General features: G+C 41.1%; 1 protein-coding gene across 4 annotated transcripts in view; it reads left to right on the top strand.

Annotated features, from left to right (window-relative positions):
* The window catches only part of ADCY5 (adenylate cyclase 5), a 189,597-nt gene extending 167,960 nt beyond the window's left edge, over window positions 1-21,637 (top strand). For 3 of the 4 annotated variants that reach the window (XM_082235103.1, XM_082235101.1, XM_082235104.1), the window contains 10 exons: window positions 1,492-1,579; window positions 6,285-6,401; window positions 6,951-7,115; window positions 8,201-8,376; window positions 12,213-12,245; window positions 13,174-13,306; window positions 14,262-14,525; window positions 15,851-16,055; window positions 17,613-17,737; window positions 18,673-21,637. In XM_082235103.1, coding sequence (XP_082091229.1) covers window positions 1,492-1,579; window positions 6,285-6,401; window positions 6,951-7,115; window positions 8,201-8,376; window positions 12,213-12,245; window positions 13,174-13,306; window positions 14,262-14,525; window positions 15,851-16,055; window positions 17,613-17,737; window positions 18,673-18,804 — 1,438 coding nt within the window. In that variant the 3' untranslated portion in view covers window positions 18,805-21,637. The remainder of the gene's footprint in view (window positions 1-1,491; window positions 1,580-6,284; window positions 6,402-6,950; window positions 7,116-8,200; window positions 8,377-12,212; window positions 12,246-13,173; window positions 13,307-14,261; window positions 14,526-15,850; window positions 16,056-17,612; window positions 17,738-18,672) is intronic. The other variant, XM_082235102.1, reaches the window with a different exon arrangement.
* Window positions 21,638-23,404: the final 1,767 nt, after the last annotated feature.

Raw genomic sequence — 23,404 nt, 5'->3', positions numbered from 1 at the left:
GAAATCCCACAGGATTGTGCCTAGTGCCCCCATCCCCACAAATTCGGGAGTGGTATAGGGCACAGCAGGCAAGGGCAGCCCCCCCCAACCTTGGGGGGGGTAGGGAGGCTATTTACTCCCGTCACAGCCTCCTAATTACCTCGTGTGGGTCGGAGAGATATTATTGTCAGCCATCTTCCGATGCGCCCCTAGTGGCCCCTTCCCATACCAGCCAAGTTTCATACCTCTACTACACTTAATGCAAACATAAGAAGAACCTACTGAATCAGGCCAGTAGCCCCTCATAGTGCAGCACCCTGTTTTCACAGTGGCCAGCCAGATTCCTCTGGGAAGCCCACAAGCAGGTCACAAGTGCAACAGCATTTTGCCTGTCTGTAATTCTTATCAACTGGCTTACAGAGGCATAATGCGTCTTGACGGTGGAGGTAGAATTTATTGCAACATGCAAGCCCCCTCCATTTAAAACACATATAAAAATTCCAAGGACTTCACAAAAAAATGGAATGCTACATGGTTTGATGATCAATTAGCTTGGATAGCAGTAAAACAACAACATGTAAACACTTTTTTTAGTTATACTCAATAGTCATAATTAATTTATAGATGCACGTTGATGCAAAAGTCATTCACACATCTAAGGGCCAAAGTAGACCTGGTGCTGGGGGATCCAGAATCCGATCCCTTTTATTTTATATTCTAGACAGCTACACAAGGCAGAGAGGCCAAATTAGACTGGGGAAATAGCTATGGGGTGGTGGTTTGTAGAAACGAAATTCTGCTTTCCCCCACTCCCAATTTGAAGCTACACGTTGCCCCTCAGGAGAAATGTAATCTCCAAAGAGAAGATTTGTTCTTGAGTAAAACCAACAACAATCCATGATCCAGATGCAATGCTCAGGTAAATATTGTGGTTTGTTGCTCCTGCTCTCACACTATGAAAGGAACATAGTAGAATGATCTGTGCACTCACAGCAAGTTGTTAATTATGGCTTACTGTGGTGTATGAACTAGGTTATTGATGCAAAGGAAGTGGCCAGAATTTCTTTGGGTGTTTGCTCTGTTTTTCATTTTTCTGTTGTTGTTTTTCAAATGCTCGACAAATAATGCATCTTTAGATGTTTTAGATCATTTTAAATAGAACCAATGAGAATGAAAATTGTATCTGGATTTTGGAATATAATGTAACATACTGATTAAGAACAGTGTGAAATGATTACAGTGGGTTGCAAATATTTCTTTCTCAAATTTACTAAGCTGCCATCCAGTTTTGTTCACTACCAACTTGTGGATTGACCCACTCTTAATCATAAACCTTTTCTTTTTTCACTGTTGGAGCTGTTATTTCAGGAGGGTGGTGCTTCCTCCTATATTTCTAAGCTAACATAAAGAGAACAGTGATATTGTGGTTTTTTATCCTCTCTTCCAATGACTCTACTATGCCTACTTTCATTTGTTACACTCATCTCACATGGCTGTGTTTTCTGGTTTCAGCTCTGTGTTTATGCTGGCATTCTACCTGACCTGTTTTGTGATCCTCACCACAGTAATATTTGTTTCAGTCATCTACTCCTGCGTAAAGGTGAGTGGTAATAATTTGATGGTATAATCCTATGTGTGTCTACTCAGAAGTAAGCCCCATTTAGTTCAATGGGATTTATTCTCTGGCAAGTGGGTGATGATTTGCTCACTATTGTGTGGCAATTTGATTAGTCTTCATAAAGACATTGCCCTGCTGTGGATTTTGGATCTCTTAACTGTCCTTCACCATAAGGTCCCAGATTACAACAATATAAAAATGCAATATTAAATCCAGTAAAAACAATTTTCAATCAGATAAATAGGATGCATCCTGTGTGTGTGTGTGTGTGTGTGTGTGTGTGTGTGTGTGTGTGTGTGTAAGACCAAGTAATACATACAGCAAACAATGATAGCTATTCCATGATGATGCTAGACACCTCTGTGGGAAGGGAATTCCACAATTTATGGGCTGACATAGAGAAAGCCCTCTCTTGGGTTATCATTCTGTGTACTTCTGTCAGAACTGCCAGGACGGCCTCCTCTGCTCATCTTAACATCTGACAGTCTGTAGGTAAGGAGCCGATAAGCTAATTGGCTCCTACATCATTTTAGGGCTCTAAACAACAAAGTGAATGGAAACTAACTATTAACCAGCATAGTTGTTATAGGGGCTTGAATGGAGCCTCAGCCAGTAATTGGCTGTTGCATTTTGAACCAGTTGAAGTTTCAGGATTGAAGGTACCCAAGCATGGAGTACAGGGGCTGAGTCACGAAGGACCAAGGCTAGAGCTGGTGAACCAGTCAGAGCTGGAAACAGGCCTTCTAGTCACTTAGGCCACTTGAGTTTCAAGTAACAATGTTGGAACCAAGAGTACCCCCAAGTTGCAAGCCCCCTCCTTCCAGAGGAGTGTAAACCTTTTGAGAAGAGGCCCTCTCCCCCCCTCCCCTTGAACCAGAGAACTTGGAACACATAATACTTCTGTCTTATTGGGATTTTGCTTCAATTTATTGTCCCACACCCAGCCCATCACCACTTCCAATCACTGGTCTAGCACCTGAACTGCCTCTCCTGATTCAGATGGAATGAGGAAATAGAGCTGGGGATCATCAGCATATTAATAACACCTTGCTCCAAATTTCCTGAAATAGCATGGCTGAGCAACAGCCTCCCTTAAGTAGGAGCAGAACACTATTACACAGAGTCCCTTGCCTTTTTGTACTCTATAAAGCATTGTCAGTACTTGGAATGCTGTTTGAATTTCTTTCCAGTAAGAAAAAAAACAACTAGCTAATGGAAAAGTGACTAGTAGTGACTCATGAAATACCTAGTGACAAATCATACAGCTATAGTTATAACCTTTATTTTGCCTTGGTTTGCTGATTTCAGTGCTTAGGCTCTGAACTATTGCCCTAGCATCCAAAAGTATTTTATTGCTGTCAGTACTGAACTTCTTGATGACCCATTCTGACTCAGCTTCCACATTTCTGAGATAGGCTGCTATTTGTAGGAAATTAGCTTCTATTTCAAATACAGTCTGGTTTGCTAATTGAAAACATACTCTTTAAAGGTGTCATAAAGAGAATAACTAGGTTTTGTGCTTAGACTATGCTTATTCTTAAGAGATTTAACCAGTTTGTTGGTGTCTCATGTTAATCCTAGTGTTCCCTTGTCCAGTTTAAGAACATGCGTAGGTGATCAGTGATGGGGAGGGCAGCCTGCTTGAGCATAGTAGTTGGTTTGCATATAATTCTAAGCCATGGTTTGTTTGATCATTCAAACACTGTCCAGTGACCTAGCTTTGGTTTGTTTACTGCCGACAATCCATGATCTGAAGCCATTTTTTGTTGTTTACTCACAAACTTTGACTTGCTTTAACTATGACTTGGTATTATATGCATATCCAGCACTCTTCCTTAACCATAGTTTGTTTGGCTACTTCATCTCAGAGGCTCACCAACCTACAAAGGCCTGAGGCAAGAACATCTGAAAAACAAAACAAGTTTACACAGAACAAGTCATGGGACAACTTGTGGTTCATTCATGGCTTGCTAAACACCAATAGCTTATTGTTATGTGTGAACAAAACTAGAGTGTGACAGTTAGGAATTTTATACCTTCTATATTGATTCGTTTTTGTTTGCCCCCTGCTGCTGCGTGATTTGGGTGTCCTGTGTAAATTTCAACAAAGGTCATAACTAGATTGCAAGGCCTGTCCTGTAAGGTTCATTGCTTCTTACCATCATGACTCTACTTATTTCATTTCTATAACAATATCAGTCATTGATTCTTGTCATTTGCTTCTTAGAGTTTCCAATGCTGGATTTTTAAAAATATCGGCCTTCTGTGGGTAGGGCCAGGTAAGAACTTTGCAGGTTAATATCCAAGGAGAATTGAACACCCTGCACATCAGCTGATGTGCATGCAGGAAGTACCCTGCACCCTGCAAAGTAGCTGAACCCGTGAGATTGAACTCCTTGTGCATCACTCCTTGTGTGGGGAGTTCTGTCCTGCTTTCTGCAGCTGATCCAGTTGTGCCTCTACCTGCCCCACAACTGACATCACATATGATACCAGGTGTGAGGCAGGTGTGCCTGGTTTGGGAAAAACAGCCTCATGGGCAAAAGGGAGAGGCTTGGCAGGTCAGACCTGGTCCACAGGCTGGAGCTTTTCCATCCCTGACTAGTGGTTTATGACCTCAGATTTTGTATTCCACATTCCAGGGCAATGAAAGGTAAATGTTTATGAGCAAATGGTTTTTCATACATTGCATAACATATTCTTTGCCAACAAATCTGGGTTTTTCTACTTCAGCTAGACCATTTTGAAAAATGGTTTCCAGATAGTCAAATAACGAGCAGTTAGGTTCTCAAATAGAAGAAAGCAGTTCAAATGCTGACATTTTCCAAATTTGGGATTGGATGAATTTCTGTATTACATAAATATGTAAAATTCTAAATATGTAATTATCCGGTCCTTGCTTCAGAGCTTGATGGGAGTCTGATTAGGCTGAAAATCCTTACAGTACTCTAAAAAAAAAATTTGTGCAGGCAGAGGTAGTATGAAAAGCCTGCACCTCATGCTGCACATAATTTAAACTTTCTCCTTGTCTGTGTAGAATAGGGTGATGTTTGACTGTGATTCATCTGTCGTATTGAGAACTACTTACAAGCTTAATTTAACCACTTGGAAGAACATTGCTAGATTTTTATTATCATCTTACAGTTTATTGCTATCTTTTATTATGTCAGTGCCTGGTATGATAGATGATATCCCCCCTCCCCACCCCAACCAAAGAAAAAATCTGGTCCAGTGATTTTAGATGGTTCTGTAATGGACGCAGGTGAAGGCAGCAGCTTAAAAGAGGCACAGCATTGTCACAAGTTGTATCTGTCTCCTTTTGTAATAGGCACCAGCTAATCAGCTCTCCTGTTCATCAAACAGCTTCATAATTGTGCTTGTGTAGGAAGCAAAATGCAACTCTTGTAACCGTGCAATAAAAAAGGGGGGGGAGCAAAAAGGAAGAGGCTGGCGTGGTTAGTCATTGCTAAAAAAGCAATACACAAGCCATTTCTCACTGTCTTCTTTTAAAAAAGAAACCACTTAGAAGCCTAGTTGGTGCAATGATAATGATGCATATTTGAGCTGCTATTTGTCTGTGTCTCAGATTTATCTCTAGGGATTGAATTGGGGAGCATTTTGATGAGGCGAAATTAACAGTAGGGAAGCCTTTTAGTTTTACAGAACTCAAACATCTGAATTCTAGAAATGTATCCTTGTTATCTCCTTGCACAGGAGATTTGAGTGCCTGGGTGGGGTGAGCCACAAACAAAAACCTATTGGAGGAAGATGTGCGGGAAGCAAGTGAAGGAAAATATGCTCCCCTGAACTCACCAGGTTAAAACTTAATATCGGAAGATAATCTCCAAGATCCCAAACTCACTGGTCAGCCAAATACCATTTAGAGTTAATTTAGTTGAAGTTGATGATTCCTGAACAGCTCCTGTAGAGTAGATAAATTTTTGTAGATCCCAGAGGGTCACAAGATTCAGTACAAGCCAAACTCCAAGGGCTTCAAAAGGTGATTAGACAAATTCATGGAGGAGGAGAGTATCCATGAATGCTAGTCATGATTGCTATGCATTACGTCCAGTATCAGAGGCAGTAACAGTTGCTGGGGAATCATGAGCAGGACAGTGCTGTTTAGCTTGGGTCCTGCTTATGAGTTTTCCATAGGCATTGTGAATTCAGAATGGTGGACTAGATAGGTCTTTGATCTGATGCAGCTGGGCTTTAATGTTCAAATCTCTGGTGCCTTTGGAAGTTTGAAGACATTTGCCAGTGTTATTGACTACTGTACAATTCACTGCTGCAGTTCTACCTATTGTCATAGTAAGAGGTGACATGAAGATAAAACTCAATTCTAGCTAGAATCTTGGAAGCAAAACAGGTTATTTCAAAATGCATGTTTATATATCCATTTATTCTGAGATCAGAATCGGATGTTTTGTTTTGTTTTGCACACCATTCTTTCTGGTTCTGATTTAGAAACCATTATTTTAATCAGGGAGCAGCAAGTCAGTATGACAAGTTAGCCAAGCAATTATGCATTTAGCCTTTCTGCTCCGAAAATTACCTAGAGGAAGACAGATGTTCAGTGATCTGGCATGTCAGCTTTTGTACTTTCTAATGTGTATTGTTCTTTAGTGTGCAAGATATTTATCCAGAATCATGATTTCAAACATCTTGCTTTCTCTTTTTTGACCAGCTTTTTCCAGCTCCACTCCAGACTCTCTCAAGGAAGATTGTTCAGTCCAGGACCAACAACACCATAGTTGGGGTCTTTACCATTGTATTGGTTTTCCTCTCAGCCTTTGCCAACATGGTATGTTACACTGGTTGTTACTTTTATTTAGCATCACTGACCTATCAGTGCCCAGAAGCTGTAGGGTACAACAGAAAGCATAGCTCCTGGTGTATGTGTGACCAATGAAATAAAAGTAGGCGTGGGCTCAGTAATTTTCCTAATTCTTCTAACCAGTCATGGTTACAACTTAATGTTTCCAGTGCGTTGGCCAATATTATGTCTTTAAAATAGACAGGATTAAAGCAATGCTAATTGTTTCACCTGTAAATGGAGCACTTCCAGTTTCATGGTATAGTAATTAGATGGGTTAGACAATACTTGGGATGTGGGAAGAGGTAGATGATGTTTTGCATACCTGCTAAAGCAGTCATTACAGCCGCCGCTGTTTAACTGGTGGTTTATATTGTCAGGCCCAAGAGCCATCTGTGCTGGGCCACTTTGCCATTGTGCAGAGAACCGTCTCTTAATGCATCTCTGCCCTGAGTACATTCCATTGTAGTTAGCTGTTTTCTCTTTTCCTTGCCTTTTTTTGTTTGTTTGTTTTGTTAATCACTTCCTTTCTGCCAGTTCACTTGCAGCACTGTGGATCTCCGTGATTGTGTGGCTGCAGAGTATAACATCACCCCACGTGAGGTGAACATGTGCCATATTAGCTACTCTGCCTCCAATTACAGCCTGGGGACAGTACAAGGATTATGTGCCAGCTCCCAGCCAAGCTGCAATTTCCCAGAGGTGGGTGTGTTTAAGTTTTTTAATTCGTACAAACTATAAGTGGCCCTGTTTTATGCTGAATGAGACAGTTAATCACTTAGCCCACTGTTGTCTGTTTCAGCTGTTTTCAGCTCCTCTCCATTGTCTTCAGGTAGAGATCTTTTTCCAGGTAGAGATTCTTTCTAGCCCAGCTACTTAAAGGTAAAGGGTAAAGGGACCCCTGACCATTAAGTGCAGTCGTTGACGACTCTGGGGTTGCTGCAGTCATCTTGCTCTATAGGCCGAGGGAGCCGGCGTTTGTCCTCAGACAGCTTCCATCATGTGGCTAGCATGACTAAGCCACTTCTGGCAAACCAGAGCAGCGCACGGAAATGCCGTTTACCTTCCCACCAGAGTGGTACCTATTTATCTACTTGCACTTTGACGTGCTTTCAAACTGCTAGGTTGGCAGGAGCTGGGACTGAGTAACAGGAGCTCACCCCATCGCTGGGATTCGAATTGCTGACCTTCTGACCTAAACAAACTTTTAAAGGGAGTGGCATTTGAAAAATACAAGTCTTGATCTGAGGTGGTTTCTATGAGTTCGCAATGCCACCTTCATTATGCATCTTACGTAGAATTGACTTTGGAGCAGCTGACAGCTGTCACACAAAATTACAAGTTAATGAAAACAAAGATGCATTAAACACATATGCATATATGATGTATGTACATTCAAATAGGCATGCATGCACATACCTTACAGAATAAAAGGTGGACTTTTAACTCCCAGAGGACTAAACTGCTGCTGAGGCTTGGTGGGTCAGGCATTGTGTGGGCCTGCTGGAAGCCCAGCTAGACAAATGTGCCAGTCCCAGTATAAGCATCCATTGAAGGATGTTCAGTGGCACGCTGGACCTAAGGTACCCTCAACCAAAGTTGTTCAGAGCCTTATATTAACTGACATGTGACATAGCAAAAGAAGAAGAATTAAAATAAGTTGATGTGTAACCTCATTCTTGCAGCACTGCTTAATTGATGTTTGCTGTCCTTTACTGATTTGACTCCCGTTTGCTCTCTCTTCCTCCCTCCACTCCTCTTCTGCTTCCCAATCCCTCCTCTTGCAGTATTTTACCTACAGTGTCTTACTGAGCCTCCTGGCCTGCTCTGTGTTCCTTCAGATCAGTTGCATTGGGAAACTCATTTTGATGTTGATTATTGAATTTACATATGTCCTTATTGTGGAAGTGCCAGGGCTTACCCTCTTCGATAATGCAGATCTTCTGGTCACAGCCAATGCCATGTAAGTTACCCTTAAACCTTTGTAAGTTTTTTTTAATATATAAACCGAGAGAAAGGTCACCAAGTTGAAGTTTTAGTAAAGCAGGTGAGGAAGTAGACTGTTTCTGGACTATACCATTTCGGAGTACCAGTAAGTTCTCACATGACTGGACACACTTCAGTTTAAAAAAGTAAAACTTGCACATAGGAGTTTAAGAAGTCAAGGGTTTTTGCCTAGCCAGTTTTTTATGTGTACGGTTTTATTGTTTTATGGGAGGGGCATTCAGTCATGTGAGGCCCCTACCCAGGGTCTAGAGTGGAATAGTCCAGAAACAGGTTCACCGCATCATTTGCTGCTTGGGAAAACCAAGTCAATGAGTCCATGAAAACAATTTTATGTAAACAGAAAGAGTGTGCAGCATCAACAAGTGAGTTAACACTGGAAGTTATTTAAGAACCCTCTATTAGTTCTTGCTCTTGGTTCTGTTTTGCTGGTATCTAGAATTTGAATGTCATAATCTGCATGACTGTTGCGCTCTCAGATAAGGACCAAACATGTATATTTTGCATCAAGTAGGAGGCTAGTGCCTTAGTTGTGTTGAATGTTAACACATATCTTCCCTTTTAAACATATTTACTCATTAAACATTTTTCATTGTAGGAGTTTGGCTTGTTCTCTAATAAGCAACACTACTTTTATTGGCATTATTTGTATGCCTTATGATTTCCTTAATTCCCTTAAAACATACCAAACAACCAATTTGATGAGATCTTTTCTTAAGTTAATAAAACAACACAAGAAAGAAAAAAAGGCCATTCTGGTTGAACCACAGCCTTGCCCTTCTCCATTTTGGATTGCTTAATTCTGATTAATCCACTCAGGTGTGATTTCTGCCCTTCATATAAAAAATAAAATTGATAGGGGCAGTCATTTGAAGGGATAATCTCAAAACAAAACATCCTTTAGGCATTTTATACTGCATGGAATTTTGATAAGCCAGGAGCAGACTGAATTAGAGCACTTAAAAGCAATTATTTGCATCACCTCACAATCAAGATGTCAGTAAAAAGGCAGAGTAAATAAGCAGCTTTTTCCCAGAAATAAATTTAGGAGCAGCAGTCTTACCACTCATTAAATTAGCTTTGCTTGCTCTGAAAGCTCCATTTATTGTTAGTCTTACTGTGTGGTGAACCACTTACGGCTCGTGGGAAGTATTTAGTACATATGCAGCCGCCACATTCTAGGTGCAGATCTCTTCCAGATGCAGGGAATATTGTCCTATATTAATTTAACTGGGCATCTGTCTGATCCATCTAACTATTCTGTATATGACATGCACACTAATTAGCAAGATGCACAGATGCCTCTTCTCTCACACCCCTATACAAATTTACTGAAAACATAAGCCAAGAAAAGGCTGGTGGTAAAACTTAGAGTGCTCTTGCCAGCCAAAAAGAATTGTAACCATGCAAGCAGGTCTGGTGTCGAACCTCAGGGGGCCCTCAGCATAGTCCAGCTGATGCCCGCTGTTCCTGTCACACTGGAGCTCCTGGAGCTCTCATCCTTCTCTTTGTGGCAGCAGCTATGCCTCCAGTCCCTTTCCTCCTCTTCCTTAAAAACACACACAAAATTGGTTTTCGAACAGCTTGGTTCTTGAACGTTTCGGCTCCCACAAACCTGAAAGTGAGTGTTCTGGTTTGTGAATTATTTTTGGAAGCCGAACATCCGACGGGGCTTCAAATTGGCGGCAGGATTGGGTTGGTGCGTTGGTTTCCGAACGACTTCCAAGGTCTGACTGTAGTGGCTAATTCAGTAGTAGCTTCTTGCCACCTTGGGATGAATAAGAGTCCTTGAGAGCTGGGAATTCTGGGTAAGCTGATTGTGCCGCTGCTGCTGCGGTTTGCCATGGCATCTAGGAAAGCTTTTTTTTTTGGTTTTTTAAAAAAATATCTAAATTTGAAAGGCCTTTTTTAGCAAACTGCAGCAACAGCACTGGCATTTTCCAGGTCACCTTTCTCAGAGTTCAAGAGAGGCAGCAGGCTATGCAGTTACCATGGATGGGAGCCAAGTTGGTCCCCAAGAAGTGTCTGCATATATCCGCCTGGATCTCATGCTAAGACCCATGATGGGCCTTTCTAAGCCCTGGGGCAATCAACCAATGCCCAGCAAGGCTAACTGCTGGCGCCAGGCCTTCCTGCAGGAGCCATGTGGGGTCTGAATTTCAGCTGGAAGACTACAGCTGCTTTTGAGCAAGTTCTACTGACTCAGTGAGTCAGTAAGTAAGATAGATATAACAGAGTTAACGTGGAAAAGCAGTTTTTAAATTGTCACTGTCGGATTTTATGGTCTGTTTTTACTTTGTTTCTTTTCTAGAGAATACTTTGTTAGGTGACTCATAAACTGAACAAAATAAAAAATTTAAAACGAAAGGGCAGAAGAACTGGAACAGTTTCCTGCTTGGCAGGGGGTTGGACTCGATGGCCCTTGTGGTCTCTTCCAACTCTATGATTCTATGATTCTATAGGAGCTATGTTAATTGGATTATAAAGTATCTGGTTCTGCTGGAGTGATCTGGTGATACGACTTGGATAAAAAATTCTGACAAAATACAAGAATAATACAAGAAATGAATAAATATGAAGGAACTAGATTTCAAGGCACTCCCTGCTTCTCCAGTACCATCTAGAATGAGACAGTAAATTTGCAAACAAAGGGTAGAATCCAGCTTTATGTGGGCAGATTCCAACTTGTCACGTTTTATCTCCTCTTTTCTGCAGCCCCAATGCAGAATTCCCTAAGTGCAGAATTCCCTGCACTTGAATCTCCTAATTCAAGTTAGGGAATTAATTCTTAGGAATTAATTCCAGGCAGCTTTGTTTTATAACATCCTATCTAATGTGCCAACTTTCCTTGACTCCTCACTTCAACGATAATCAAGCTCAAAGTCAAAAAGCGATCCTCTTTCACTGTAGCGAAAGGCAAGTAGAAGAAAATTTTAGGAAGTGGTTATGGCTCCACATAGTGTTCAAAGTGAAAAATAGTAGCACTGATTTTGTGGAGCAGTTGATTATTACACTCAATCCTAAATGTCTTTATTTTAAAATATGTGGCATCCTGGATTCCGTGGAACTCTGTGTAGGTGTAAGAACTTTTTTAAAAAGAATGGTGATCTTAACCATGTTTGGAAACATGTTCCATTGAAATTGCAGCAGGACCTGCAATAAAGTGAATGCTTTGAGGCTTTGGTTCTAGTGTCACAAGGGGCATTAGGGATCCCTCCTGTTGCTGCAATCCATCATGCATTTCAGAACAATGAACACAGAGACATATAAAACAACTTCCCTGTAATTTAAATGGAGTACTTTGCACACATGTTCATTTGATTAACATCAGGCAAGTGATCCAGAAGAGACATGGACCTTTGAACTGGCTGAAGTATTAGAGAGGCACTTTTGTTTGGATAGCATTGGAGCAGTGAAATGTACACCTTGATTTTAATCCAAAGTCAGCAGTTCCTTGCCAGCTGGGAAGAATACTGAAAAATTAAAAAGGCAGCTTGTGCAACAAATAAGGGAAACAGCATAATCATAATAGTAATGAGGAGGAGGAAAAATTTTATATCATATCTTAGTGTTCAGACTTCTTCACATATATTATCTCAGTATTCTTTAGAAGATGGTTGCTTGATAAGGCAATCTGAGCTCTGAACCAGGGTGTTCCTGGCTCATTGCTTATACTCCTAGCGGTATAGGAGGGCACTAAATGTGGAATTGGGAAGAAAGCAATGGAGTCAGTGATTTATAAATATAGCATAGCAGTCTAATACATCGTCTAAAACCTATCTCTTGCTATTTCAGAGTATTTTCCAATGGGACTGAGAATGGAGCATGGTGAGTTACTGAGGGGGCAGGTAGCCTGAGGTTGCTTTAAAAAATGGCTTCAGCCATTGGTGGGTTTGGGTTGTTGCAGACGTAATGTGGTTCATCCTTTAATGGTGCTTAAGGGATATGTGATGGGCACACCCCTCTCTTCTCAAACACAAGTCCCCTCCCTTGCTGTCTGAAGCACTGTTAACCATTTTGAATGCTTGCCAGAGTTTGAATTTGAAACAAACTTGAAATGCAAATTAACATCAACCACAGTTAGTAGCAGTGGCGTAGCATGGGTTGTCAGCACCTGGGGCAAGGCAAGTAATTTGCGCCCCCCAACAGGTAGGGACAGAGAGCTGCGAGTGCGAGCGCGCCCCCCCCCGATGTTGCGCCCGGTGCGGCCAGCCCCCCCCCCGACCCCCCACGCTACGCCACTGGTTAGTAGCACTGCTACCTAGCCTTCGTTGTATTCAAGGGTAGGAAGAATTTGACCTCATAAAGGCAGGGAGAGTGGGAGAAAAGAATAGAATCTAGTGGTCTCTCACAAATCCCCTATGATTTAGTAATGGAATGCATTGACTCTGCTGTGGCCCTTTGTCTCCCTTCCTTGCCTAAGAGGCAGTTTTGATACAGTGTGCCTCACTTCTAGAGGTATTGAAGCACACAAAAAATGAAGATTGATGGGGCGGCCTCGTGCAGAGTAAAAGATGGCCACCTGGACTTCGCTGTTCACGCTGCATCAAAAGCAAAAACTAAATGATTCAGAGTTGAACAGAATAAAATAGTCAGTGGATTTTATTGGTCAGCAGCTAGAGCCCACCCCTTGCTCAGCCTGTTGCTACACAAAGAAGTCAAGAAATTGCTTGCTTTGAATTATACGTACTCCTCCAGTTTAGCAACTGGCATCCTAGAACATCCAGAGATTTATATATTTTCTTTTCCGCCGTAGTCCTCCAAGTGTGTCCAGGGTGGCCTTGAAGATTGTGACTCCCGTAGTTATCACTGTTTTTGTCTTGGCGGTGTATCTTCATGCGCAGCAAGTGGAATCCACAGCAAGACTTGATTTCCTCTGGAAGCTTCAGGTGTGTGTTTTTGAGTGTAATTTTAAAATGCCATTTATAATCAGCAAACAGTTGCTATTCACGCTGTTAATGCATTATCTTACCGTGCTCATAAATTATCGAGGTAGAAGCGCTAGCACAAAGGAAACTCCTACGGTATCAATTTTAGCTGAGGATCACAAAGATTGTGCTCTTAGTTTTGCTTTATATTGTATTGTAAAGAATACTGTCCGTGCATGTGTGTATCCATCCCATGCAAATAGTTTGGACGGAGCCACCCTTAGTGTGTGCAAAATCATATTCTGTTGCTAGCATGTATTGATGGGTTGCATCTTAGACCTTTACCAGTAGTTCCCAACCTTTTTTTGGCCATGCTCCACTAAAGCAACTCTAAAATCCTGATGCCCTCCCCCATGACATATAATTATTATTGTTCAAAAAGTGAACTCCTATTCATGAGGAAGAAGCCTAAAAGGCCATTAACTGTTAATAACTCATTCTCGAATTGCCTCCCCCCCTTAAAAATCAAATTGCCCCCCTGTGGGGCATGTGCCCCATGTTGGGAACCACGGCCTTATACAATAGATGCGCAACTTATGCAAGAGTTATTTTCCAGGTATAGCACACAAAGCCAAAATCGCATAGTCAAAACAACCCTTTAAAAACCATTAAAGTCTATCCAGCCACCTCTGCTCTGTCTCCAAAAGCTGCGCACACACTCTCAAGGCCACTACACCTTGCACCATGGTTAATGCAATGGCGGGTGCGATTGCTGGCATTTCCCCCCTGCTCTCCCACCCCCTTATGGTATCTCCCCTCGCCCCTTTTTCCAGTCATGTCCATAGAGCTGCAACCACTCAAGCTAAACATGCAGAAGTTGTGTGTCCACTGTATATGCTTCCAGTCCATTTGCCACATAAATGAACCTGAGTTGCAGACTGCATCTTTTTCTCTCTCCTCCTCTCTCCCTTTTCAGGCTACTGAAGAAAAGGAGGAAATGGAGGAATTGCAGGCCTACAACAGACGCCTTCTCCATAACATCTTGCCAAAGGATGTGGCAGCCCACTTCCTTGCACAGGAACGGAGGAATGATGAGCTGTATTACCAGTCATGCGAGTGTGTGGCTGTCATGTTTGCTTCCATCAGCAACTTCTCAGAATTCTATGTAGAGTTAGAGGCCAACAATGAAGGAGTGGAATGCTTGAGGCTTCTCAATGAAATCATTGCTGACTTTGATGAGGTGAGCAAGTTTTCTTTTTCTTTTTTAAGAGTTAAACCTCAGTGTGGTCTAGTTCATGTTTAACTGATTCCGGCATTGCAGGGGGTTGGACCAGATGGCCTTTGGAGTCCCTTCCAACTCTACAATGCTGTGAATCTATGACTGACCCTTTTGTATTGTCCCGATGCACACAACACCAGTCGTCTCTGACACTTTTGTTTTCTGTGCTAGATTTCTTTCATATGCCAGAGGTATCAATAGAAATACAGTACTATACTTTTCTTTCCTAGAAGTACTATATGAAGTACTATATACTGAAAGGTGCTGCTGAGCCCAGACAATGCAATGCACTCCTAAATAAACTCTTCATCCATGGCTATGGGTAGGACCCAGAAAGCTACCTGGCTTGCAAGCCTTCCTCAGCTTATAGATCTAGTTTCCTAGTTCTTGGTATCCTGGCCTGTTGACTTCATTTCCTGGTCAACAGCCGTTTTACTCACCTCATGCTCTGCTCCCATGGCTGTATAAGTGCAGCAGTGGAAACAATAATTTGTCCAAGTCAGCTGAAATGGTCTCATGCTTGTGCAGAGGGCCAGGGAACCAGGGAAGACAGGGAACCAGGCAGAGGGCCTTCTCGGTAGTGGTACCCTCCCTGTGGAACGCCCTCCCACCAGATGTCAAAGAGAACAACAACTACCAGACTTTTAGAAGACATCTGAAGGCAGCCCTGTTTAGGGAAGCTTTTAATGTTTGATGTATTTTAATATTCTTTTGGAAGCCGCCCAGAGTGGCTGCGGAAACCCAGCCAGATGGGCGGGGTATAAATAATAAATTATTATTATTATTATTATTATTATTATTATTATTATTATTATGCAGAGGCTCCTAGGAAAGTTCTACCTCCTCTATGATTACCAGTTACAGTGGCACTGCCCACTGTTGATTTTATTACTCAGAAAGCTATGGTTAAAAGTGCAAATGGTCCTAACTCAGTCACCTGACAGCAAGTACTGATACACTCGTGCCAGGACATGATGTAGATCCAAACTGAAGGGGCATTGCATCCCGTGACCTGACATCCTAGTGCAAAATCTTACTTTTCTGTCCTTATCAATTTGAAGAAGCAAAAATAGGGTCTAGGACACCATCCTGTCTATGTGCAGGATCAAAACAGTTCATGAACTTTCTCTTCATATGGGAAGCACATTAGAACATGTGTTATGCAAGCTACAGTGTGCATGATCATATCATATCTGGGTCTTATATCTGGGTCAGTCGAACAGTGTACCTTATATTGATTTACACGTGTCCTTTTCAATAACTTCGTTCCTTTGTTGCCTCTGCAGATAATAAGCGAAGACCAGTTCCGACAGCTGGAAAAGATCAAAACTATAGGCAGCACATATATGGCTGCTTCAGGCCTCAATGATTCCACCTATGACAAAGTGGGCAAGTCACACATCAAGGCCCTGGCTGACTTTGCAATGAGGTTAATGGATCAAATGAAATACATCAATGAGCATTCGTTCAACAACTTCCAGATGAAAATAGGTAAATGCCTTTGTTATGGTGTTATGCTTCTGGAGTATTTCCTCTGTGGTTAAAAGTGCAAATGCCATGTGTTAATTTGTGCTGCCTCTACTGAATTAAATTAGCACTTAATGGAGTATTCTTGATGGGTACTGTTGTTCGTGTTTCCTGCAGAAATTTGACCCCATTACATAACATTCCCAACTGGACATTAGTAGCCAATTGAACATGGGAAGATCTAAAGCTAAACAAAATTAGCTTCCTGCCCACATTAGTGCTTTAGAAAGGGCATGGCTGTTAGAACTGTTTTGTCGTGTAGAACACTGGAAAACTGTCTTTCATATTTGAATCTGAAATATGCACACACACTTGAAGTGGAGGCGGAGCAAGAGCTCTTTCAACCTGATCCTGTAAGGCCAATCCGCATGCCTACAGGTGCTTGACACTTCATTCTTACGGGATTCCTAGAGCCATCACCATTGTTTGGGAGGAACTGAGTTGAGCACCCGTATTTCCTTCCACTCAGTCAAAACCGACAAGGCCAGCCATCTTGCATTCAGGCCCCTTTTTTGAAGCTGGCCACTGTGAGAACAGTATGCTGGACTACATGGGCCTTTGGGCCTGATCCAGCAAGTCTCTTCTTATATGCTACATTTTTATCTGTTTCACTGGGAATGCCTCGGGTTCAGTCGGTTGATTCACAAGGATGTCTGGAGTGAGGCTTCTTATTCCAGGTATGCTCCACTCTCCACAGACCAACTAAGCTTAGAATGTAATGTGTAAATTGAGAACGTCTGCCAAACAAGCAGATTTTATAACATTTTTTATAGATCTTTTATTTTGAGTGTAGAGCATGAGTGTTCTTGGCGCACAGTTATTCATCTTCATAATTCTGGATATCAAGATACAGTATACTTTAATCAAGTAAAAAATAAGCTCCAGTGAGTTTTCTGAGAAGCAGTTAGATAGTGTAGGACAGGGGTTCCCAAACTGTGGTCCCCAAGCTTCATTCAGGTGGCCCGAAGTGTGCCTGTGAAGAACACTTGCCGTATGAATTCTATGGAATTCAAATTGAAATACAATAAAAATTTTATGTATATATATGTGTGTGTGTGTGTAATAAAAATCATTCAGCATCTAGCGTGGTGCATTGCAATTGCTACAGCAGGCAGAGAAATAATCAGTGTAGGGTATTTATATGCAGATATCACAAATTTCAAAGATCACAAATCTTTGATATCACAGATTTCAAAGACCAGGGAAGGTGGCACTGGATGAATTTACCTCACTCTCAACTGGTAATGTTTCAAAGTCTTAGGAGTGCTACACACATTACAGCCACCATGTGGAGTCTGCTTTAAACCTTTGTTCATTTATAATAATACCTGATCATAGAATCATGGCACGTTTTGTCATATAGCCCTCAAAAGGTTGGCCATTCAAAAATTAGCTGTGGTCAGTTTATGCCTGGGGAGGAATCAGATAGTTGCAATCCTCCTGCATATGTGATCTGGTAGTGATAACTTATAAGATGTACTTTATACACTCATGTCTAATTCCATACTATTTCTTTACTAGGGCTCAATATTGGCCCAGTAGTAGCTGGGGTCATAGGCGCACGTAAGCCCCAGTATGATATTTGGGGGAATACTGTGAATGTAGCCAGCCGAATGGACAGCACAGGAGTGCCCGACAGGATTCAGGTGAGTCTTCTTGGCACCTCTCCTCCTCCCTAAAACTTTTTTTCTCTTATGAATATTTACACAAGCCACTAATAGAAGTGAGAAGTAATCTATATGTACATTTTATGTATTCTGCTTGGAGTTAGATATTTACCACCCCAAGCAAAAACTTTTAACCAAGCATAAAAAATGTGGCAGCTGACACATGAAGTCACTTCAGATCCATGTAACTTGTCCTCCTTTCGTACTTTACATATTTCATGCTTTATCCAGCTTAGTGATTCATCTCTGTGTTGGGGGTAGGGGGTGAAATATGAAGGAATCTATGTTATCATGTAATATGGAGTCCAGAACAGAGCTCCTTGCGAACCTCTGCATCTGTTTCTTCTTTTGTAAACCCCCCCCCGAGTATTTTCATGTTGTTCTTGCTGAGCAATAACCAGAAGATGGGATAATTCACCTTGCTCTGATCCAGAGAACACTTAGCCACCTAGTACGCTGTTCACGCAGTTATAGTCCACACTGAGAGATGGCCCAATTTCAAGCTAACATGGGTCATGCTTACAGGGTGGGAAGAGAATGGGAAACTTGATCCAGTCTCTTTTCCTCTACAACAGGTGAGTGGCATTGTCAAAGCTGAAAAACAAGATACTGAGAGAAACCAAAATTGATAGATTCACCTATTCCTTCTCCTTACTCACATGTCTCTGACTTGCCATTGTCCTTTTAGGAGCCCAAGGGGACGTGTGAACACTATGAGTCTTTCTCTGAAATGATCTGAAATTCACTTTTAATGTCATTAGCCCTTTTTCGTATGGGTGCAATCATAGTACTTTTTAGTGAAATGACAGCGCTTCTTCCATCAGCGCTGCTTGAGAATACCAGACTTGTGTTGAATTGTGTCAATTGCAATTTATTCAACTCTTTTCTGATCCATTCTTTTTAAAACCCCACAGGTAACCACAGACATGTACCAAGTTTTAACAGTCAACAACTATCAACTAGAATGCCGAGGGGTTGTTAAGGTCAAAGGTAAAGGAGAAATGACCACCTACTTCCTAAACGAGGGCCCCCCACTGGCAAGTTAACAGCAGTGGGCAAGAATGACTCAAGAATGGCTCAGTTTGATTTAAATACAACGAGTTGGCAAAAAAAAAAATCTGCTGCTGCTTAGCAGCGAATCTAATACCAAGGCACAGTTGAGTATTTCATATGATGCCTTCCTAGCAGGAGTGTGTGCAAGAAGTGGGGGAGGGGGGGACACAGTTTGGGCTATGTGGCACACCATTCGGAAGTTACCTAGCACTGCTGTGGATTTTTTCTAGGTTGAGTGTAAATGAATTGACCAAAGATTTTTTGCTGAATGGAATTCGAAATGAAGACGTGGATTTGAGATCTTCAGTGAGGCTGCTACACAGGACTTAAGATATTTAAGTATTTATTTGAAGCAACACAATGTTTTTTACTTGGTTGAAGGAAAGTTTGATTCATTGCAACAAAAGGACAAAAAGGAACAGCATTACTCTGGAAAAGCTGTGCAGTCCCATAGTATTTCTGGTCTATGCTGTTAACTCCTTGACGTGTGCCACTGTTCTCTTATTAGCTGTTTGAGTGGACTTTTGAAATTAAAAACACCACCAACGATTGCTCTACAAAAAGGGCCTTTTTTAATGACATCACCAGTAATGGTTTTTTAATGGAAAAGATGCCTTGTTATGTACTCTTGCCATCCCTACCCTTACACAGATAGGAGGTTCCTTCTTTTTACCAGAACTGATATACTGAAAATGAAAGGAGAGAAATAGTTCTTAAGGTGAGGGGGAAATGATGCTTCAAGCATATTTATTAAATGAGGCCTTCTCACTTCTGTTCAGCATATTTTGGTTTACACATGAAAGACTAGCTGCCAACATGAAACACAGGGAGATTTCTCTGAAATGTGTAGGGTTGTTGGTTTTGAGGTGCAGTTTTTTGTATTTTTTAATATGGAAGATTATGAGATCTAAGAAATACACCAAAATTCTATATTTTGAACATTATGTGTATTAAACAGTTGCCCCAATGGAGCAACAGTGATCTATGTGTAGCTCTGTTGTAGTGAAGTTCACAGAACAGCTGTTTGAAGGAGACGCATATCCAGAACTGAGCACCAAGCAAAGCATCTGTCAACTGTTAGACAGGGGCACCTTGACACAATCCTGAATCCCTTATCAGGCAGTCAGCCCTTGACACAGAAGCTGATAGTCACTGTTAGGAAGAAGGGAACGGGCACCCAGGCTGAGTTCAAGCACTTCTGTTTCCCTGTTGGAAGGTTGATCAGGGCTATGGGATGTTTCTGCCCTGCAGCTCTGTTTGTATCCATGAGTCCAGCAATGGGTGTGAAGTCTTCTGCTGAGCTCACAGTTCTTTGGATCGGACGCCAGGTACATTGGGAGGTGTACATAAGCTATAGAATTGTGTGATATTCTTTTCATTATTTCGGAGTTGCAGACTTGGCAGTTTTCAAATAAAATATTGTACAGTCCAGCAAACAAGCTGAAGTAGTAATAATAATAATAAAGCTCAAGTTTGATTTTTTAAAGAGGAAATAAAGTGAGGAAAACCTACAGTTAGACAGAGATGAAATAGGAAGAATGAGAACAGCTGTGCTCATTCCTAACGTCAGAGGGAGCTGAATGCAATAGGTAAATTGTGTATTCAAAATTCTGAAAGTTATTTGACCAAGGGTATTAGGCCTGAAGCCACTTCGAGTGTGCCTCTGGACAGTAGCATAAGAGGAACCACAATCAAATCAAGAATTTCTTTTTGAAAGAATGTTTACAGTTTATGTAACAACTGTCTGTACAAGTAAGTGCCGCTGAATATAGAAATTTTACTCTTCTGGATTGATATTGTGGGAGCTGAATTCCATTTCATATATTATGAATTTCAGTTTGAAGACTTTGGCAAGTTTTTTTTCCATAATAAAACATGTATTGATTGATTCTCTAAAGATATTGATGTGGCCTATCCTGCTGAACAATACTTATTTTTTAAAAAAGAGGGGGATTGTTAATAAATGTATAAGTGAGTTAAATACATTTTCAACTTTTAAAATCAAGGTCCCCTTCATATTTTATTAAAAAGTATAAAAGCATAAAAACCTATATTTTTATATTTCAGTGGGGGAAAACTTTTGATATTGAATTTGGCAATTTCAAAAATGACTCAAACATTTTGACACATACTTTTTCCACTCTTCTCAGGGCAGAATTTCCATTACCTAATGATTACCCAGCACTGGCAATTATGACATTGGAGAGGGGGCAGGGGTTAGTGTCACCTTTGACCAAAAAATAAGGTAAAATCCATGGGCTCAGTGATATGTGTAATATTGCTATTAAACTGTTTCAGACTAGAGTGTTAGTAGCATCCCACTTTCCTTTCATCTACTCCCTTTCTACTAGGGCATACCCTTGGATAGTATAGTTGCCGGATTCCTAGAAAACTGCCAAGTCTGTCCTCGTACTATATTTTTGAACCTTTTCAAGAAATGCCATTTGATTTGCAAAGGTCTTTATTTACACAGTACTGCAGCTTGTTCTTCATCACCTTCCACCCTTCATTCTTACCGTCATTTACCACTTCCAAATTTTAATTAATAGCACAATATAGGATCATTTTGTTTTAGGTTTGCCTGCTGCTTTGAAATGTGCATTCTTAACATTTGAGCAGACCACCTTGCGCAATTGTGTTGTCAATTCAGTTTTCAGTTACCTGTATCTCTGACTGTGATTGATGACTGTGTCAGGATCATTTCAAGGGGTATGCAGTCTTTTTTTCTGGCTCTTGCAAAAGGTGATACAGTTATGATTTCCCATGGAAATTGCAATCTGTTTAAGTAATTTAACAATTATATTAAAACACTGTTTCACTTGTGAATGTTTCTATTTATTCATTAGAGTCTGGTTTGTTTTTTAAAAGCTACAAAAGTAGGAATGTAATTTAATGTTTTGTGGCGGGAGTGACAATAGAATTTTGTACATCACAACGGTATGATTCATCTGTTCAGTAAGGGCAGCTCCAGACTTGTGTAACTTGTCCCAACAAAAGTCCTGCTCACGTATGAATTTCTGGATGATATTTTGTGCCTGCTGCATCACAGAAGGAAGAGAATGGACTTTGTACAATGGTTTCTCTTCACTTCTCTGCGACTGGATGAAAAATGGTAAAATATTCAGATGAATACAGCGAAGGTGGTTATCAATCTCAGCCCCTGGGTTCTAAATGAAGGAGCTGATTTGGATATTTCATTTGTATGTCAGATTCAACAAAACTGTATTTTAGGCAGAACTTTGGCAGCTGGAAGCAGTAGGCTGTGGTCTAGTCCTACTCAACTAATTGAGCTAGTAGCTGTGTGTGTGTGTGTGTGTGTGTGTGTGTGTGTGTGCATGTAATTCAGTACAGATGAGCAACATGGAGCAGAATTGGATTTACGTAGAAGTGCCCGATTCAATCTATGTTACCTGTGCATGTAAAGGAGCCTTCACCCACATATGGATCTCCTTCACTGGAATGGTAAGTCTCTTCTGTTTGAAATTATGGTGCTTGGCTGTATATTGTTAGGATAAAATATTCTGAAATCAACTGGTTATATTTTCCGATCACTGTAACATATTTTCTTCTGTTTTAAGATAATAACACAGGTGCCCAATATCTCTGAAGGTAGTCTCTAGATATTGGGAGGGAAGGTTGCTGGCTCAACACTAAGGGAGAAACTCATCCTGAACTCATATTTAAGTCATCAGTGGGGTCCCTGCATGCTGCCTTTCCTTGTGCTAATCCCTGTTAAGGTGAGTGGGGAAAGCAGACAGGCAAATTGCCCTTAGTTGTTAATTTTGCAAGCACAGATGAGGAACATTTTAGATGTTCCATGCTAGCTAAAGAGTATGGTCATGAGCGCGATTTGCACTTAGAAAGCATGGGAGCTGTTACATAACACAACATTAGGGGGATTGCTAGATATAGATCTTTTCAGTTAGGATAATTAAATCATTTGGTATTGCATAACTCTTAATGGGACTTATGATAGATAACACTGTGTTCTGTGATGGGATTTATTTTTTTTAATCCTTAAACAAATTCTGCTAGCTTTTCACCCTTGGATTGTGTGCCTGCAAAATGCATCTGTAAGCATATTTTATGTCAGTGCTTCTAGTGACATGTATGAAATCCAAGATGAAGGCTTACTACTTTTTGAGAGAAGTCAGAGCCTCAGCAGAGTTGCATGCCCTAAACATCTTCATGCTCAGCCCTTGGCTATGACTCTTTAGAGACAGGCAATTGGAGCCTGCCCTAAATACTTTCATAAGTGCTAGCTGTATACCCACAACCCCACAGTATATATCATTAATGTCCCAGTCTTGAAGTGTTGGCTGTGATAAACACCTTCATAAAAAAAAATCCACAAAGACCCCTGTGTAAGTTGCAGTGACCTCACTTCAGAAGTCTTGACCATCTTATAGCTGCTTCTGCATTTATTTATACAGCACTTTTATTCTACAAAGCACTTTACATTTTCATTGAAATGATCAGTATTCCCATTTTGCAGCTAGGAAACTGATGCCCAAAGTCGTCATACGCAGCGTCCCATGGCAACCAGAGTGAGTCTTTCCCTCGTTTGGCAGGAGGAGTTCCTTTACTTATATT

The sequence above is a fragment of the Podarcis vaucheri genome (assembly GCF_965113315.1).
Source record: "Podarcis vaucheri genome assembly, chromosome: 1".
NCBI lineage: Eukaryota > Metazoa > Chordata > Lepidosauria > Squamata > Lacertidae > Podarcis > Podarcis vaucheri.
The sequence above is the reverse complement of the archived record's forward strand: the minus strand, read 5'-3'. Positions and strand labels throughout refer to the sequence as shown.